The sequence below is a fragment of the Athene cunicularia genome, assembly GCF_003259725.1.
Source record: "Athene cunicularia isolate RWA chromosome 23 unlocalized genomic scaffold, athCun1 chr23_part1, whole genome shotgun sequence".
Classification (NCBI taxonomy): Eukaryota; Metazoa; Chordata; class Aves; order Strigiformes; family Strigidae; genus Athene; species Athene cunicularia.
This window is the reverse complement of record NW_020799130.1, coordinates 3093561-3113511: the sequence shown is the minus strand read 5'-3', so window position 1 is coordinate 3113511 and position 19951 is coordinate 3093561. Positions and strand designations below refer to the sequence as shown.

The 19951-nt window shown below is 42.6% G+C and overlaps 1 protein-coding gene across 1 annotated transcript in view; it reads left to right on the top strand.

Moving 5' to 3' along the window:
* The first annotated feature begins 976 nt into the window (after nt 1-976).
* Nucleotides 977-19951, top strand: part of MYOM3 (myomesin 3) — a 28373-nt gene continuing 9398 nt past the window's right edge. Inside the window, exons 1-25 of the mRNA XM_026863322.1 lie at nt 977-1097; nt 3227-3361; nt 3507-3581; nt 4259-4418; nt 4642-4799; nt 5933-6028; nt 6626-6714; nt 9685-9729; nt 9939-10079; nt 11017-11178; nt 11461-11602; nt 11698-11897; nt 12199-12252; nt 12571-12698; nt 13280-13463; nt 14341-14515; nt 15134-15255; nt 15908-16095; nt 16264-16390; nt 16873-17051; nt 17128-17242; nt 17520-17676; nt 18024-18133; nt 18636-18680; nt 18837-18973. Of these exons, the coding sequence (XP_026719123.1) occupies nt 3255-3361; nt 3507-3581; nt 4259-4418; nt 4642-4799; nt 5933-6028; nt 6626-6714; nt 9685-9729; nt 9939-10079; nt 11017-11178; nt 11461-11602; nt 11698-11897; nt 12199-12252; nt 12571-12698; nt 13280-13463; nt 14341-14515; nt 15134-15255; nt 15908-16095; nt 16264-16390; nt 16873-17051; nt 17128-17242; nt 17520-17676; nt 18024-18133; nt 18636-18680; nt 18837-18973 (3096 nt within the window). The 5' untranslated portion in view covers nt 977-1097; nt 3227-3254. The remainder of the gene's footprint in view (nt 1098-3226; nt 3362-3506; nt 3582-4258; nt 4419-4641; nt 4800-5932; nt 6029-6625; nt 6715-9684; nt 9730-9938; nt 10080-11016; nt 11179-11460; nt 11603-11697; nt 11898-12198; nt 12253-12570; nt 12699-13279; nt 13464-14340; nt 14516-15133; nt 15256-15907; nt 16096-16263; nt 16391-16872; nt 17052-17127; nt 17243-17519; nt 17677-18023; nt 18134-18635; nt 18681-18836; nt 18974-19951) is intronic.

The window sequence follows — 19951 nt, the reverse complement described above, 5'->3', positions numbered from 1 at the left end:
CAGAACCAGTGTTCACACAGGAATTGGGCAGTTTAACAGGGACGGGACTGTTAGCAGGAACTAAGCATTGTGTCCAGCTCAGGAAAAGCTACAGGCCACTCCCGAGAGACAGGACACTGGGCTGCACAGACCTTTAGCTTCCCCCAGTATGGCAACCTTACGTTCTTACATACCCCCTCTACAGAGTTCCAGCGGCTCTGAGAAGCCGCTATTGATGCATCGACTCCTCAACTCATAGGATGTAGCTGGAAAACATCTGCCTCACAAACTGCTATTGCAGCCTCAGAGCTTCACTACTTTCAAAGCTTCATTTCCCCTTTTGTCACCACAAAAAATATCACCTGCTTCTCACACTGCCGGGAAGGGTTGATCCTGAACGCTGAAACTGCAAGTCTATCTCAAAGAAATGGAAATCCAGCAGTCTCTGTTTTTTTTACCCTACCCCAGACTCTTCGATACCACCATGGGCAGCTGGAAATGTCAGCTCCTCTGCTGTTGTGGCAGGAAGCCTTCGCTTGCCTGTAATAAAGAAAGTATAATAGTCTCAGCCAACCAAAATATAAGAACTGCTGTTAGCTCCCGATCTAATTATACACTGACATAATTTGGCTGGAGTTGCCATTCACTAAAGAGACGTCACCGTAAGCGATTTCACTCCATTATGCAGCAACGGCAACGTTAACCCCAGGGAAATTCCTGGAAGAGATGAAAACATTCATAACTCATTTTCGATGCTTTGTGAGCTTCTATCCTAAGCGAACAGAGGATAATCCAATACTCCGATGCCTGAATTCTGGAGGCACCTGTCTTTCCTTCCATCACTTGGCAAAGGCAATGATTTGCCCGATCTGAAAGAGTTTGTGGTCGGTTGCCATTGCAGTAAACAGCTCCGACGGTGTCCGCCCTGCATGGGTCTCCCCATTGTCACTGCGACGGCACGGCAGGATGCTATATTTAAGACTCCAGGATGGGCGCTCAAACATGGGGAACATTCTTTTGGGGAGAGTCATTCTTAGTGTCATCAACAGGGAGAAGGCAACGCTCCTTTGTCCCTTCTCTTCCACGAGGACAGGCACTCTCACTGTAGTCTTCGCAGGGTGAGTTTCATTTATCTGTAAGTAATCTGCTGTTTGCAGTAAGATTTTATAAGCTCACCATAGCAGCATCAGTTATTTTGTACGATCACTTTAATTGAATTGCGCTTCAGACATAGACTGTGCTTCGTGATTAGAGCTGCTTTAAAGTGTAATTACTGTTTTCCCAGTGTTGCTCTTATGAAAATAGTTTAACTTTTAAGTTTTCTCACAAGAATCTGTTCCGTTTCACTGGTCTGTTTAGAAAAAAATATAGACTCGGATTGAAAAGTGTAGATTTTAGAAGATCGGAACTTTATATTTTTTTACAATAAACACCAGATTATAAAGCACTGAAAATTTTCCAGGGAAAAATAAAAAACAGTATATAGTAAAAATTAACCTGGATCAGTAAACAACTCATGACCATGGAAACAAACATCCGATGCCCAGTAGTCATTCTGCAGCTGAAATAGTACTGAAGGGAGTAGTATTCTATGAAATTACTAAGATTTTTTTTTTTTCATAAAAACCCTGTTTGATTTTCTCTTTCTTATACTTGCCAACATTTGTTCTACTGAGGAAACATTATGGTGATCGTTCTGTATTTTCATTTGCATTTTGGGATATTTTGCATTTACTACAACTGTGCTTCTCCACACAACTGTGCTGTTTTAAGAAATTCATGTACATTAACAGAAAATTGTACTGCTAGTAAAAGCTGGGGGGGTGGGGTGGGGTGTATTTTTTTGTCATTTTAAGATTAGAAAGCAGTAAAACTAAAATCCAGGTGCAAAATCTGCCGAAGGAAAATTTCAATAATGGAATATGAGCTAGGGAAAGATTTACAAGTATGTTTGAACAAATCTTGTGCAGCAACATTTCCAAAGCTGTTTTTATAAAGTAACCTAAGCTCTTAGAACTTGAAAATCTGAACAGTTTAAGGACTGTGCTGTACGTTTTCTGAACAAATTACAGGATAGAATGGGATACGGAGCGATGATACACTTTTAAAATCTACTTTTGTCGAATGCCCACTCATTAGTCAGTGCCTAAAAGCAGCAACGCCGCTTATTCCCAGCGGAGAGGCTGCAGCAGCCGCTGGGTTCTGTAGGGGATGGGGTGGGAGCAGGGGATGGGTGGGAGCCAAGACCGCTGGTGTTTGCTCCCCGTGTTTCACCTGTAGGAGAGGGATGTCTCCGGGAAGGCTTCTCCGGTCACTGCAGGGAAAATGATGCTGTTTACTGAGCCGATCCTGTAAGGCTAACGTTTTGAAAGATGATTTGTTTTCTCCGTGATTTACCGACCTTTTTTCTATAGACCTAAGGAGAAACAACTGCTCTCTCAGAATGCACTCAGAGGACCGGATAAAGCGTTACCCTCTTGAAGTATTGAACTATAACTGTTCTTGTCAGCAGCCTAGATCCGCAGATGGGAATACAGGCTGAAGAAGTGCTCTGTTTTGACAATGGCAACTGGAACTGCTTAGTTCCAGAAAATCCGCTCGGATTTTCCAGCTATCACAGACACTAAGGGATTTCTGCACAGCTGCCTGTGTGGTTAGGTCAGCAGCATTGCCTCATCTAACCCCCGGCACATCCAGGCAGGGTCAGAACGTGGCGCAATCACAACCTGGGCGGCAGGTCACAGGCTCTTTGGCATCATACAACATAGTTTCCAGACTAAAAATCTGCTTATTTTCTAAACTTTTCCTCCGTATCTCACCATCTGATGCTCCATACTTTATTTTGTCCCTAGTCTTCCGTGTCCCTCTGATCTCCCTTCTCGTGATGCTCCTCATTTGTCTGCACGCTATATTGGGGGGCTGATCTAATGGAACTCCCTGGAAGAATACCCACCAGATTTAGAGCGTAAGATCAGTCCTAGGAAACCAAATCTACTGAAAATGCTGCCTACTTACTGTTCTGTTACAGCTCCAGCTGCCTTTAAAGGCTTAAATTCATCATCTGATTCCATTTTTCACAGAAGCATCATGAAACGAACCCCTTACGTAGTTTGAATGCCAGAAGATAGTATTATATCAACTGTCATTCACATCCCTTGAGCATCAAAGCAAAGCAAGAACTTAATGATAAAGAGATTCTATTAAGATGTCTTATTTGAAAGCCACTTTATGTTTTATTCTATTCCAGCAAGAAAGTCTGCTTTTGACTTCCCAGCATGGGAACCCGAACCTTCTTCCACCACAGAGACGAGGAGCAAAAGGAGGAGAGGCAACAGAGCTTGCAAATGACCTCTACAACTAGAAAGAAAAAGTTCAAAACCAGGTAAATCACAGAGTTGGGGGTAGGCCAAAGCAATCGGGTCCAGATGGGACGTTCTACGCTTGGCACTGTGCACTCACAGATTTGTTGAAATTTGAGTTTATGGAACCTTGTCTGGATTCTTTTTACATGTGTCTGCCTCTGGAAGCGAGGGAGAAGAGACTTTCAGCCCTTCAGAGTTATCAATAGCAGCTGCCCTGGCCTTGACCTCCGAAATACCACGGTAAGTCAGAAATCACCGTAACTCAAATACAACTATTGTATGCAACATCCCCTCTGTTTATACGGGTCACAGTTCCCAGCTCATTTCGTCGGAAGCAAAAAGAGCAGGTTCAATCAAGAGGTTCTTCCTTTAAAAGGAAAACTGCCAGACCTCAACTAAAATGCAGGAAATTAAATTATATCACATTGGCACCTGTGATAATGAGTAATACTGCCCTGCTTACAAGCAAGGGCTGAAGAGAAACCAGATTTTATGGGAATAAATGGAAAATACAGTCAGATTAATAAATTAATGGTAACAGATGGCACTCCCTCTCTTTCCTAGAAAATTTTGGCAACGATCCTGCTGTCCATCCTTCTGTGATGGCTGAACAACCTAAGTAGTTAGAAACATCCCTCCTCCCTTTAATCCTTCTCCCAGTTCCTTGCAAGGGATGAAAAGTGGTCAAATAGCCGGTTCCCTTCTTGTGCCATTAAAGTAGTGTCTCGAATGGGAGTGCTGCTGATTCTCATGAGGTGTAACTGCCTGACATTCATATCCATGCTGCATGCAAGTTGATGTTTCTGTCCTTAACATTCTGATTTAACCAAAAAATATGTGCTATAAACAAAAAAGACTAAAACGAAATACAAAGCATTATCCTAACTTCTGTCGGCTTTTATCATCCTGCATTCCAGGGATTACAAGATAAGAAGAGAAGCTGCCATACTAGAGTTGGAACAAAGGGGGCAAAAAAGAATTTTGTTTGGGAATGACATGGAAAAGTTTGAAAAGGACATCATTCGGAGCTGCAGGCTGCTGCGTGTGAGAGCTGACCGGAAAGCCCTTCGGAGGAAGGTCAGATCAACATCTCTTTCAGTAGCATCAATGCCATCAGGATTAAAATTGCCAAGCATTCTGGAGAGGGCAGTAATCAGGTGTTAGGATAACCTCAAAACCGCTCGAGGCCTTGTACTTCGGCCACTTAAGCATTATCTCGCACGTCCCTTTTGTAAAGGGCTTTGTGTAATTAGAACGTAATCCCTTTCCGTTGCCTTTACGTGGTCTGTCCTTGTCACAGGCTGCAGAAAGGGCTCGCGTGGAGAAGGAATACATCGAGCTGCGCTCGGGGCGACCACCTATGTTCTGGATCCCCCTCAGAGTTCACGCGGTCTGGGAGAGGATGGAAGTGAAGCTGGCATGCACAGTCCTGGCTTCCCCACCGCCGCACGTCACTTGGTATGTGAGTCGAGAGCCGTGGCTCGTGCTGCCCCTGTGGCTAACGCTGTGTGCGTTGTGCAGGAACCAACCAGAGGAGTAACAGCTGTTTCCTGCTACAAAGAAGGAAGGAAGAGCTTCAGAAATCGCATAAACCACTTTCAATTCTCCAGTTCCACTGTTAGGACCAGTAAAGGCATTAATGAGTGGGCTGCGGAGGCAGCGGGCAGTCCTACGGGGTTCCTGCTGGGTCAGGACTGGTATTCACGCAGACTTCCCCGCTGCCCTTGGTGCTGCCCTCCCTCCTGCAGGCAAACTTGGGATTTAAGTCTCAGAAAGCAGAATCTGCTGCCGGCATTAAGTCACCTCACACATACACACCATCACGGCTTGGCTACCTTGGATACCAGACAAGTTTTAGCATTAAACCGCTATCACTTCTACAATTTGTAAAATACAAGCCAACTGTTTCATTTACTCAGCTCTGCGTGTTTACCAACCCACAGCAGGGGAAGTGTTCTGTACTGGGCCTGACCGCTGCATCTACCATTAATAACAGAGGGACGGAAATAAATGAAAGATCACCTCAAAAAAACAATTTTCGACGTGTACTTTGATCAGTTTGTTAAAGTGATTGACCGCTGCTCCCATGGCAGGTTTGAAGTATGCAAACATTTGGATTGCTAATGACTTGGTAGGCAGCTAACACCACCACATCAGAGCTCCTGATGTCCTGTGTCCTTCCAGAACAAACCTGTTTGAATTATTGAAAGAGCAAAGGGAACATGAACCTCCCACAGATCCCCAGTGAACACAAAGAAGCAAGAGACGTCTGCTCAAACTCCCTCACACAACCTGCGAAGCAGGGAGCATAAACTGAGGAGGAAGCGACAAGCCGAGGCTAAGCTGCCCGTAGGCGGCGCGCGAGCGGCTCTAGGGAAGGAGCACACGCAGGGCTACGGGAGAGGATCTAGGTCAGCTGCAAGGCGGTTTGGGGCTGACGTAGGAGACAGTAAAAGAGGGAATTGTGTCTACTCCTCTTTTCTGTTGCGTCTCCGTTGTGCGACATGGTTAAGTTTAAAATAAAGTGTTCGTTTTACCAGTCGATTTCTCCGTTCTTTCCTAAGCAGCATGTTTTCTTTGTGTTCAACTAGGTATAAAAATGGAGTCCGCATTGATCCTCGCCTAGCCGCAGCAGGAAAATACAAGATAAAAAACAAGTTTGGGATGCTGACCCTGGACATCAGCAGGTAATGCATGTGCTCGTCTGAGCTATTTCTGCCGTTGAATAAGACCTGCTCTCTGGAAACTCCCAGTTTGTGTATGCTAAAAAAAATGAACATAATTCTCCTGGAATCTGACCCTGATTGACTTTAGTGTGTTTTGCCTGAGCTAAATCTTTGCCATGAGGAAGCAATCTCAACGGCAGTTCACGAGGTTTAAAACATCTTAAAAGAGAAAAAGAGACCCTTATTTATTTTTGTTCTTCGTAGGCATGGCCAGCACTTTCTCGTTCAGGGTAAGGCCATGCACATTAAAAGCACTTCCCAAGCAGACATACCGATGTGATTCAGGATGGACCAACGTAATCTGACGTTAGTTCAACTCTGTGAGTTTTGCTTGTTCATTACTTGAAATGTTTCGCTTCTGGGTATCAAGAGAAAAAAATTACCACTAAATATAAGAAATTCTTGTAATCGACAGGACAAGCAGCTTCTTGATGAAAGGCAAATATCTACTTCTAACTTCTGGGATTAAAGCTGAACCTCTTTGAATTTGTCCTGTGAAGTATGAACAATAACTTGAAAGCTAAAAAGGAGGGGAAATGTGGGTTTTTTTTTTCCCAGATGTTCCGTGGAAGATTCTGCTGAATACAGTGTTGAAGTTAAGAATCAATACGGCGAGGCTTATTCATTTGCCACAGTGCTTGTCAGGAGTAAGTAGAAAAATGTTCCTTTGGTTTTAATTTTTCACATTCTTTAGATTCTTCAAAATATTTTCAGCGATAAACATTATATCATGGGAACAAAAAAAGCACCCTGGAAAAACAGAGAAAGAAGTGAGTGTTCTGTTAACAGGAGAGAGACCTTCTCTCGGTTATTAGTGAGGAGAAAGCACAAGTGGCTAAAATAATCCTTAGCTACCGCTAACTAATATGTAACATGGCTGATGTAATGGCTTCTCTTTCTCAGTCACTTCTGGAGTCAGGCAAAACCTTTCAGATTCCATATGGACACAGCTGTCCTTCCACTGTGCTAAAATTGCACTAAATTTCGGTACTTAGTTCTTCTGGACCGATACGGAACAGCCATAGAGTTAAAACCGTAACAGGCTTGGAAAGAGTCTGCTGCCTTTCTGAAGAGAAGCAGGAAATCGGTGAACTTTCAAAGGGATCTCTCCGTGCAATATTGCATAGAACGCCGTATTTCTCTCTCAAGCCAGTAACCACCAAGAGCAAATACAAGATTTTCTTCTTTGATCTGTGCTGTTCTTAAAATAACTGGCATAGGCTCTGCAGATACACATTCTGCCCAAGCCAAGTCCAGACATATGGTGGAGGAAGTAAAGTACTGGCACTTAAAAAGGGAAATTACATCAAGCTTTAAGAAATACGCAGTGTAGTCTCATAGGATCATCGTTCAGCTGTTCACATTTCATATATAGAGATATATAAAAGAAATAAGAATTTTGTCATAAAAAGCCTGAACGCAATAGAGCTACAGAACTGTAGGCAACTAAACACTTCAGAGGGACTGACAGTCCCGGGGGTAATTCAAAGGGAACGGGGTTGTTTTGGACATCTTACTGGTCATGAAAGGATGGGTTTCTTCAGCTGATTGAATTGCAAAGCCACCTTGAACTGTTTTTTTCAGACAGAAAGGGACGTCTTTGGCTTAGATAGTATACTTATTGTTAGCACTTTAATATATTCTTGGCTCTGTCATGGGTTATGTTATTATCGTACTTATTCTTTGCATGCCGTATTTTGATCACATCTGAATATTGCTTGGGGATACGTATGCATACGGAAGCATGTGACTCCAGAATCGTAACAGAAGTGTATTGCTTATGATATCATTCAGATTCTTTTAATTAAACAGTGTCGAAATTCAGCGTATCTGGAAATACGCAGCACACATTTACCCGTTCTACAGGGACATGTATAACAGCCCAGAAACACTTCATTTGCAAGCCTTCCCAGATGCCTAAATTCCCCTTACCCTAATGCAGAAATACAGAAAAAGTTACCAGGTGTGCAATGCTTCTCTTCTATAAAGGATCTTACAGTATGTCCAGCACTCAGGAATTGAGTCATACAGCAGAAGCAGCTGCCTGAGAAAAAAAAAAAAAAAAATCCATGGCAATAATCACGTACTCCTCCCAGTTCCCGTCAGAATCTTTAGGATCAGAGCAGGCATGATGATAGAATAAGGGCTGTGGTCTACCACAGAAAACCCTGGGTGGGACTGTTCTCTTCACCTCTAAGTGCCTGATTAAACCATCCCTCCTCAGGCCCGATCAGCATTTCAAACAGCTTGCAGACATCATCCCTTGTGATTGCGGGTGAGAGGCCCACGCTGTTCCTTCTCCCTTGACCCTGTCTAATGCCATCCCGGTAACATGATTCTGCCTTTTGCTATTTGCATTTAACATGCTGAAAATAGAGACTACACCAAGGCTTTAATCCTGCCTCCACTGGAAACATTCCTCGTCCCCCGGGCGGGCCGATGGCATCTCTCCTCCTGGCCCCACGCTGTCTGGGATGCCCTTGGTGCCAGGGGAGGGTCTCTGGGATCTGCAGCAGAAGTTGACGTTCCCTGAAGACATCACCAAGGGGCTCACGGGGCCTGGGATGAGGCTGTGCTTTACCTCGTGTGCTTTCTCTTTCTTTCCTCTTCACCTGTTAAAACTCAGTCCTCATCTTTTGCTTCTGAGTGAGCTCTGCCACAGCCAAGCTCCATTCACTGAAAAAACAGGCATTATTTTATGTGCATTTCTTACGGATCATAAAGAAAGGAAAGTATCTCAGCTTCATCCCATGTTAAGTGCATCAGTTCTTAGGTTTCAGCTCCAAATCATTTCATTTTGTGCTGTGAGGCCAGCGGTTCGTGCAGCCTAGCTCAGGTGAGGTGGGGCAGCATTCCTGTAGGATGCCCCCGAAGAGCCCACGGCTGTTGAACCAAGTGATTTGGCAGGAGACGAGCTTCCCTCAGCTCCAGGAATTCCCTCGGTGTCTCAGGACAGATATCCTTTCCCTTGGTTAAAGCTTGAAGTCCCAGTCACTGGCAGTCTTCAAGAATCCCACATCATCCTCTGGGAATGCTGTTTAAACCCAGGGGTTTGGCCACTTTCAGTAACGTTTATAACACCAACACATTTTATTTTTTTTCCTTCCTTTTCCATGCTGTATGTGGCAATGAGTCGCTGTCTCCAAAGAGGGACGTAACTGAAGCATTTCAGTTATGGGTGATTCGAGATTGTCACGCTTCTAATTTGGACGGGACCATATTGGTACTCTCATATGACAAAAGTTGTAGCTCCCTGCATAAATGCTTTTATTGAGCCCAACTTCCCTCGTGCAGCTTAAAAAGAAGAAGCCAAACTGAAAAAACAAAAACAAAACTCCTTCACTATGAATAACTGTGCACATGAGCATTTAAAGCAGTATCACTTACACTAGTATAGTCGTACGAACAATTTCCTAAGCAGACGCATCCTCCGTTGTTTGTGAAGGTCATCAGCTGTCAAATGAAATTAAAGTTTTACCTCATGACGACACTTTGAACGTTCACACTAAGAGCTAGTTTGAGGGAAAAACAGTTTGTTGAGCATCGCTGTATGGTTTTTAGGGGAAGATAAACACTGGCGTGACATGTGCTAAATGTCTTTTCTTCTTGTCTCCTAGAATATTATGGACAGGAGTCAGGATTTGATTCAGAAATATACAGAAGTGAGTAAATCATTGTTGTTATTATTTATTTTATTTTTCTAGCCTGAAGCTACTTGATTCTTTTTTTCTGAGCTCTAGCTTTTCCTATTAGCCTGGCTGCACATGAGAAGTGCAAGGCTCAGGTACCACTCTAAACATACAATAATAAAAATACTGCAAGGAGGAAGGCTCTGGGAACTCTTTTTATCATGCTGACTTTTATTTCATAGGATCTCTGATGGCCAGAGAGGCAGATTTTGCTTTTCCACTAAAACCCTTATTTTCAAGAGAAAAGGAGCCTTTCACCCTCTCCTGTTACTTCTCTTCTGATTTACTTGAACACCAGCGAGACGTTACCTGGTTCAGAGACGGTTTGTATGCAACAGCTAAGTTTATATACATATACCCGTATGAATTCATAGCTGTGATCTGATGTTCACAGAGCAGAATTAGAATTCAGGGCTCTTGACCAGCTCTCCGCTCTTCTCAAGCTACAGATATTATTATTTATTTTACACATTTTGTAAAAGGATGATACCACTAAAATGTTTTGGCGGTAAAGACTTTTCTGCTTGTAAGAACAGTTTAAAGCCTTAGTTCTAGACAGAGAAAGCATGAAGTGTTTGAAAAGCCAGTGGTTCTCTAGTGAAAAAACTTCTTGGATAATCTGTGTTGTTACGCTGATAATCAAGGATGTCAGGTTTAGCCAAACTGGTAATCTTCCCGTGCTATTCAGTTTTGAAAGGCAGAAGCAATGCAGTAAGCCTGCTCCTGACATTCCAGCCCTTCTGCCAGAATCAGCTGTGAAAATTAGCAGGACCTACTGAGTTTTAGTGATTTGAGGAGAATTTGGGTAGAGTTTGTATCTCAGATCTGATAAACACACACAAAAAGCACGGTAGGCACCATTCCATTTTCTCGGTTCTAAGCAACACTCGGACAAAAGATCCTGCATGCTGAGCAGCAATGTATCCTCAGTTAGAGCTGGCAGACTTCAGAGCATCCAGTTACCTGGTGTGAAGAGTAACTTTCACTCACTAATTTGTCTGAAGCTGAAAAAAGCGACTCTTTTTTGCTTGGACTAAAAGGACCGTGCTTTTTGCTCTGCATTTGCATACAAAGGGAACAGAGAGTCATAGCAGCAAAGTAGGATCGGAGATAACTATAACTCAAGAGAAATAATTATATCAGGAGTGTTTTACAGATCCCCCATCTTGCTCTGTGGGCTTTTTTTGTATCTGGAAATATGCTGCCCCTTTACTTAACCCATTCAGGTGGAGTTCCTTTACCCCTTCTCGTGCTTCACAGGTGAGTTGCTGCACAACTCTGCACGTCGGGAACTGAAGTACCAAGACTGGGAAGCCTCTCTGACGGTGTCATGTGCTTACAAAGAAGATGAGGGATTCTACACTATCCGCGTCCCCTCACTGGATGGATATAAAGAGCAGACCACTTATGTGTTTGTTAGAGGTACAAGCAGGATTCCATCCTACTTAGAGCAAAAGCTTCTTTCCTAATACCTTGGCTTAAAGGGATTCACAGCCTCATACACAAGAAAGTATCGCCCAGTTTTGTGCAAGGATGCAATTATCAAAATGTCCAAATCTTATTTTCAGCTGTGATTTAAGCATTAGAAAATAGGACTTGTATTACTGGGATGTAGACCATAGACACTTACAATTAAACTACTGAATGAAAAATTTGGTACAGAGGAGAAAAAACCCTAACCACTATCACTTGGTGTTCCTATAGATGCTGCAGCAGAAACAGCTGGTGCACCGGGATCCCCACTCAATGTGAAATGCCATGATGTAAATAAAGACTGCTTGATCCTTTCTTGGGTGGCACCCAGTGATAACGGAGGAAGTCCGATCCTGGGATACTATATTGAAAGGTCTTTGTGTTAATCATCTTTGAGCAAAAAAAAAATCTCATGTTTGTGTTGTGGAAAACCCACGAAGGAACTCCATGGTCTGTGTTTCGTTTCAGGTGTGTCGCTGGGTCAGAGGATTGGGTCCCATGCAACGACAAGCCTGTGAAAACCTGCAGGTACCCTGTCTTGGGCCTTGCTGAAGGACAGACGTACCAGTTCCGAGTAAAGGCTGCCAATAATGAGGGCATCAGTCATCCTTCAAAAACCAGTGATCCAGTTACAACATATGACCCCAGCAAGGACAAGAGATTGACAGGTTCGTACTGAAACCAGGAAAATTTACTCCTTAAGTACAACGTGAGGCTGAAGGTATAAATGAACGCAGTCTGCCCAGATGCTCCTCATTCTCACAAATACCCTAACCCTTTGCTAAACCCACCTTAGCGCTATTCTGAACAGAGAAAATCAAACCAGCAGTTATGACATATCATTGTCTGTGTGATGACATGTAGGTAACCATGCGTATAACAAAATGACTCGGTCCTGGGCTCTGTCTTTCTTGGCAAGCCCCAAGCATCTTCTCTCCGTGGATAACACTGCCCTGTTTGACATTACAGTTATTCCGTATGATGACGGCAGGACGATAGAAATTTTCAAGGATGACCTGGAAGGTAAGTTCAAATTGACACTGGGCCATTCTCTCTGAGAGGAATGATTGTTCTCCGGCAACGAGATCTGTAATAACATGACTCTCAAGAAAACACACTTAGGAAAATATATGGTGAAACGTCACTGTAAGCTGCACAAGGACCAGAAACTACCCTAAAACAGCACAGCCTTTTATAATAATCTTGGTTTGCCCCTATGTCCCCAAAGGGTTTGTCTCCTCCTTTATAGCGAAGAATCTTACTCTATAGTGGGAAAACATAATCCATTGTAAAAGAACTTTTTTTCTCCTGCCACGTTATAACTATTCTGACTTCCCATAGGACATATTAAAATTCCCTTGCCACCCACCAACGTTCACGCAAGTGAAGTCAGAGAAGATTATGTGGCTTTGGCCTGGGATGAACCAGATCCAAGAGGCAAAGAGCCACTGACTTACTATGTGGAGAAGGTAAGACAATAATATCACATAGGAGAGAAGCTGCAAAACAGAATCAGTTCTTTCTCAGACGGTCTACAGCACAGACAAAGCTATTCACTGTGCCAATAAGCGGAGAACTACAGGCTCAAAAGTGGCTCGCTCAGCCTCTCTCCAGCTCCACAGTTCACTTGAGCTATGATCCTGACTCTTGACACCAACCCAAGCCGCAATGATTAACAAAGAATAAACAAGTTTTACCCCACAGAACAGTAACGGAGTTTTAACAAAAGTGTGGAAAAGCTGTGAAGAACTGCACCATAGTTTACTTTCCCGTTCCCCACTAATCATTTTGGCCAGTTAATTAGCATCTTCTACCAATCTCCTTTCAAGCATACTCATTTCCCACCTGCTGTAACATTCCTGCTGCAAAGGGGCCCTCTGTTGCCAAGAAAGAAAAGTTTGGGTATATCAACAGGAAATACATCATTTATGTGCTTGGTTTGGTTTTTTGTTTTGTTTCGAAAGTTACTTTCCTGTAAAGCCCAGCTTCGTTATTGTTCAGGAGCTTGAGTCACCACATGACTTGTAAATCATCACCTTTTTCATTACAGTCGATTGTAGGCAGCAACTCCTGGCAAACGGTTAATCTGGATATGCCAGTTAATTCCCCAAGATTTGCACTCTTTGATCTCGTGAAAGGAAAATCATACCGTTTCCGCGTGCGAACTGTTAACAAATATGGAATCAGTGAGCCATCCCTGCCCAGCGAGCCCGTAACTGCTGGAACGAAACTGGGTAATTATTTCATTAATATACTCTACACTAACGAGGAGATGTACTCTGAAAGTAACATGTGGGTTCCTCGGCCCCCTCTTTCCTTTTTAAACTTCACGGTATATGATTACATAGCAGTTGCTTTGATATCAGGAAATCTCTTAAAGCCTTAAATCCTTGTTTAATTACTTTGCAGTTGGTCAGTGCAGTGTAAATCTAATCAAACAATGATGGGGAAATTATATTTAATAAAATAAGAAACAGTTGAAGCCTGCTTTTAATCCAAGTATGCTTCCAGCACTGTGTAAGAGAGAGGTTACACAGAGCAGTGCTGGAAGGAATGACCCAACTGCTGATGCAGCCTGTTTGGGGCTTCAGACACAACAGCAGGTTTTGCAGAGCTGATTTGTTTCGTTTTCTTCCCAGACTGAGCTGACGGCTGTTAAGTGACACAAAGGCTCGTGCCCATGTCTCCCTTATGCAGAGAGATGAGCACTCACTCTGATTTTTTGACATTCTCCCGTATTAAAGTTGCCCTCGTGTTCATTCAGACTGTCCTTTTTGCCGGGAGAGAAGCAGGTCCCATTTCATGGTGGAGTTAATGAGAGTTACAAGTCCTGTTTCTCCTCTGCCTCAGAGAAAGTTTAGGAGGTGTAGTTCTGCAGAAATCCATGGGCTGTAAGGGAGAGGAATATGAGATATGGCAAACCCAAACAAAAAAATAGAGGCTGTAGACTGGAACAATGTCCGTGGTGTTTTGCTTTAATTTGAAAACGGTGTTCTGGAAAAGGTAAATAAAACAAACAGGCCAACTCACCTATAATATATATTTTTTTAATTTATAAATTTTAACCCCCACTATTTTTCTCTGTGTTTTTTTTGTTGGGTTTTTTTTTAGCTACTCTGCCTCCACCATCTCAAGTTTTAGCTTTCAGAGACACCAAGACGTCTGTTGTTTTGCAGTGGGATAAGTTAAAGGATGGACTGGAGCCTCTTGGCTACTACATATACTGTCAGGAGACTGGCACGGAAGAATGGCAAACTGTCAATAATAAGCCCGTGACATGTAATGAGTGAGTTCAGCTATTATACTCCACAGAGAGAAGACAGGGTGCCAACCTGGAATCTGTTTATGGCTGGGGTCATGTTTCAGATAAAAAAAGAACTTCCTTCACTTCACACACATAGGCTTGCACTCACACAAACACCACGTCCTCTTTTAGAATTACGTATTGCTCAAAGTCTCACTTTTACACCCAAAGCCAGACTGACAGCAAAGTCTGTGTATACCTCCACAGGCTCTGGAACTGCAGGAGGTAGACGAACCTTGCGGCACCGGTGGAACCACATTCCATTTTTTTGCTTGCTTTCCAGTAGAGTAAATTGGTGTCACTCACACACGGGATTTAGAACATCTCTCTAGCTGTGGGGGTCTCATGCCAAGCAGAAAAAGTCCATTAAAAAGTCCTGTTTATTCTACCGACAATGTCAGCCAGCAGTGTGATACCTCTTTATTTGATCCATACTCTCTGATTTATTGTGAGCCATTTATGTGACACAGAAATGTAACGGCAAACAATAATTTTTGTAAGTAACAATGCCTTATTAAAATGTATTGCTGTCTGTTCAAAAAACTGTTTGCCTGCACTTTGAACAGTCAAACAACAAACCATATTAATTTGCTCTCCTAGATTTACGGTTCCTGGGCTGAAGCCTGGAAAAGAATACGTCTTTTGTGTGAAATCTGTCAGTGAGGCAGGACTGAGTGAAAGCTCACCAGAAACAGATCCTATCGTTGTAAGGCCAGCTATTGGTAAGTAGTAACATACACATACACACAAAAATCGAATCCCTCCAAAATGTATCTATCGTGCATAGCTGTTATTACCTGTAGTGTTAATAATGTTCAGCAGATAAGCAAAGCAACAGGGAACTGATTTTCTTGGTACCCTGCAGCTTCTGTCATCAGTTACGCCTATCAAGGGTGGACAGCGTTAATTAGCATTTTGATTTAGCAGTGTGCTACATTTTCAGGATTAATTTGGCACCATTTTAAGTGCTCGGTTACGCCGGTTTCTTGAAATCAGCACTGTGAGCTTCTCCAGGGCAGTTATAAAATCCTACCAACCACATTAGCTAGCGTTTAACCCCTCCATCTTCTCCATTTTATCGACCTACTGCTTCCATCTTTTCTGTCAGACAAACCACAAAGCAACACGCAAGAAACATCCTGAGATACATCCACGACTTTTGCTGTGACTTTCAAAGAATAATCTGGTCATTTAAAAATAATTTTACACTGCAAAAGTGGTATTAGATGGCCTTAACACAGACAGAATCGCATCTGATATAAGCACAGAGAGATTTCCTCAGACCAGCTCATCCCATACTTACCTTTTCCCGATCCCTAGAGCCCAAGCCTGCTTTGAACATTCCCTGTGTTCTCTCTCCCTTTTGCTGTGCAGCTTGTCCATCAGCGCCACGCGGGTTCGTTCTCCTAAACTGTGGGAAAGCTAACATGACCATCGGCTGGAAACCCCCGAAGCACAAGGGAGGAACAAAGATTCTGGGTTATTTCCTAGATCAGCATGACACATCTGAACTAGACTGGCATGAAGTCAATATTCAGCCAATTCCTCAACGAGTTTACACGGTATTCATTTCAGATATAATACTGGCTTTCTTTAAACATCGTGGGAAACGTGGTTACAACAACGGTTGAGCTGTTTTTCCTCTACTCCCTCTAGTCTAGGACTCTCTTCCTATGCTCACAAGATTCCGACCATGTACTAATCCTCTGTTTGCACTTCTGAACCCAAAGGTCAGCAACCTGGAGGAAGGTCACCTGTACGAATTCCGTGCCTGCGCAGTGAACGTGGCTGGTGTTGGGGAAGTATCTGAACCGAGTGACCTGTTCAAGTGTGAGGAATGGACAATGCCAGAACCAGGTATCTCTCATGCAAAAACAACAGCCAGAAAAATATTACCAGGTATACTAGTGATCTCCTCCCTCTTCTGTGAACCCAAGGGACTTGTGAAAACTGTAATTCTGCACAAAGGTGGCTCCCAGTACAGAAAAGCACACAAACGCTTCTAGGGAAGTTCCAATTCAGACTTAATTATTTCTGCATTACACAGATACAGCACCCAGGTATTTATAATAATATTGTTTCCAGAGAACGAAGAATCTGGGTGTAATTGTACCTTAATGTCTTTGTATATTACACCAAAGCAAGTAACATTAAACCAGCTGATGTATGCTTTTTTTCTAGAACCTACCTCTACAGTTCATTCGCATAGAAAGCATCTCCTGTGGAGCCACTACTCACTTGTTATCTTAAAACTCTCTGCTTCCTGATCTCAAACTCAAAAGGGCACCTGGTTTCCTCTTTTAATGTTACTGCTTGACAGCCTACCCTTCTTTGAACAGGCCCTCCTTATGATGTGAAGTGCACTGAAGTAAGAGACTCATCCCTGAAGCTACACTGGGAAGCACCATTGTACTTAGGAGCAGGTCCAGTTACAGGGTATTATGTAGACATGTGTGAAGAAGGGTCAGAGGAATGGAAACAAATAAATAAGCAGCCCGTAGCCCCCACCCATATGAAGGTCTGTATATGCACTTAGTATCCAAGTGTGGCTTCTCATTTAGTCTTACGTTAATTCCTATCATTGTTTCCCGCAGGTTTCAGATCTGGAGACAGGGAAATGCTATGTTTTCCGAGTAAGAGCGCTGAACAAGGCTGGAATTGGACCCCCTTCACTCCCCTCAGATCCCGTGGTGGCTAAAACCAAACCCGGTACAAAACTAAACGTGATGAGATTGCGCGAGTCTGTAAATACTGTGATGATTCTGGTAAAAAACCGCTTTATGAAACATCAGCTACGTGTTTCATAGCAAGACAACCTCCGTCAAAATGAAGATGAGCAAATCAAAATGCCCAAATTAACTTACTCTAGCTGTACACTCTGGGGTTTTTTTTGTTTTTGTTTGGGGTTTTTTTGAGTTAGATGTCCCAAAGCTAAGCCCTGATCTCTTTCGGTAAGGAATGTTTTGTGGGTTTTTTGCTTATACAGGCACAAATGAAATCGAACTTGGGGTTGATGAAGAGGGTTTCATTTATATGGCTTTTGAAGCTCCTGAAAAGAATGACTCCTCTGAATTTATCTGGTCAAAGGACTATGAAGGACCACCAGACGCTGACCGAGTTCAGATTGAAGAGAAAGGCAATAAGTGAGTGTCTAATGCACACTGAGAAAATTATTTGTGGACTGTCAAATGGAGAACACATTAAAAACTTAGAAAAACACGAAGCCAAATGCTTCCTTCTACTTCCAAGATTCAGCTAAAACACATACACACAATTGAACATCTGCAAATCTCTGTCCCCAGTTCTCAGCTCTGGTGTCCATGAAATAGGGCAGTCAGCGCAATCTTCAGGTCACAAACATCCTGTTACTAATGTTTTTGCCTTGCTCCTCAGTTGGATGTCACAAATGTATATTGCTTTCTGTTACAGGAGACATATTTTTTGAGAAATATGTAATATTATTATTATTATTATTACTTTTATTTCTAAGATCTAAGCTTATACTGAAAGACCCATCAGAAAAGGATCTGGGGACATATTCAGTGGAGGTCACGGATGTAGATGACGATATCTCTGCCAGCTGCACTTTAACAAAAGAAGGTAAAAACTAATAATTAACAAGAACAAAAATCTAACGTGCTGTAATTTTCTAATATTAGATGTTTAGAGGAAAGTTTCTTGTAGAGGAACAGTAAGTGACTGACATCACTTAATGATAGTGGCATCATTAGAAAGATGTTTCCCATTCCTTGAAGGCTCAAGGATAGTTTCATTTACAGTCCCCTAAGAAAAGATTCCATGCTCCTAAAGGTCATTTTTCCATTACGGTTCAGATTTCACACACCACAGCTACACTATCACAGTGATTTATAACTTCTTTAACATGTTTCTTGAATTGATACAGCCCACATTGTATTCAGTCATAAGTAAGAATTATCTTCACAACCTTTTCTAGTCCTCTCTGCTATCAAATGTTTTGTACTTATTATCTTCTTCTTGACATAAATAAAGCTCAAACCCAAATTAAATTCAATTAATACAATGAATTTGGTTTTGGCCTAGCTGTACTAATCTAAATGCCTCGTTATTCTTTGCATTTCAGATCTGGACAAGTTACTGAAACGTAGCCATGAAATCAGGAACCCATGTAAGTTGAACCAGTAAGAAGCCGTAGTGTAGAGTCTATGTAGACTCTGTGTAGACTCTATGTAGACTCTGAAGGGGAACCCTGGCGTAACTCTGGCTGAGCCAAATTCCGTGGTTTGCCCATGAATTCCCCTCCGTGGCGCTCTCTGTTTTCCAGTGATCAAGCTGATATCTGGATGGAACGTTGATGTTCTGGAGAAAGGAGAAGTGCGGCTGTGGCTGGAGGTTGAAAAGCTGTCACCAAACGCAGAGCTGCATTTAATCTTCAATGATAAGGAACTTACAAGTACTCCAGTATGGTTTGTTTTGGTTTTAATTCTGATTTGCTTTCCCCCTGCTGAACAGGGAGATAAGAGCAAATGGGTACATTCCCAGTTTTCTAAATTCCCATCAGATATTTTGATGTGTGTTTTTGGAAGACTCTAGGGCTTGGTTTTACACTGTGCGTAAAAAGCTGTCCGGTCCTAGTACGAAGCAAGGCTTCAGCACTGATGCTGTTAATTAAAGACAGTCTAATATTCCTCAGTGCTATGTCCAGCAAAATCTTCAGTGCTAATACTCAGAAAACATCCCTTCCTTATCCAGCTTTCCTGTTATTCCCCTCCTCCTGGGAGGCTGCCTCTGACAATCTTGCTGACGCAGAATCTTCTCTTTTTATAAGGGAATTTTCTGACAGCAAACCTGAGCCATGTGTAATTCATCTGAGAGTACAAAGGCACCTGTGCAGGGCAGAGAGCCTTGTCTTGGATGAACAAACTCAACTCATTCCAGTGGATGCTAAAGAAATGCCGTCTCTCACAGTGAGACAGGATATTTTTCTTCTGCTTTACCAAGCAAAGCTGAAAGCTTTTCATCCCAACTCTTTGAACTGAATATGGATAAATCTCATGAATCCTAAGAGCAGATGAAAGTGATTTATATCTCAGTCTGAGGCACTGGAAATAACACTGCGTCATGTGTTACAGTGCTCTTCAACCTTCTGATACATTAAAAAAAAAAATGTTCTAGCCTCCTCCTTGTCTTCCCATATCAAGTTAATATTATAACATTTAAAAAGTATTTGGAATGACAGGACCAGAGGGGAGAACAGATGAGAATGAAGAACAATATAAATCACTCGCCTGTCAGTTAAATGCAGTGCAGCAATGCCAAGATAACAAAAAGAACAGATATAAAAAAGGGATAGGACTAGGCCAAAGAATTTCAGAGCTGTAATTATGATGTTGGGGTTTTTTAAAGCAATGTATAGCAAATTTATTGAAGGCTTTGTCT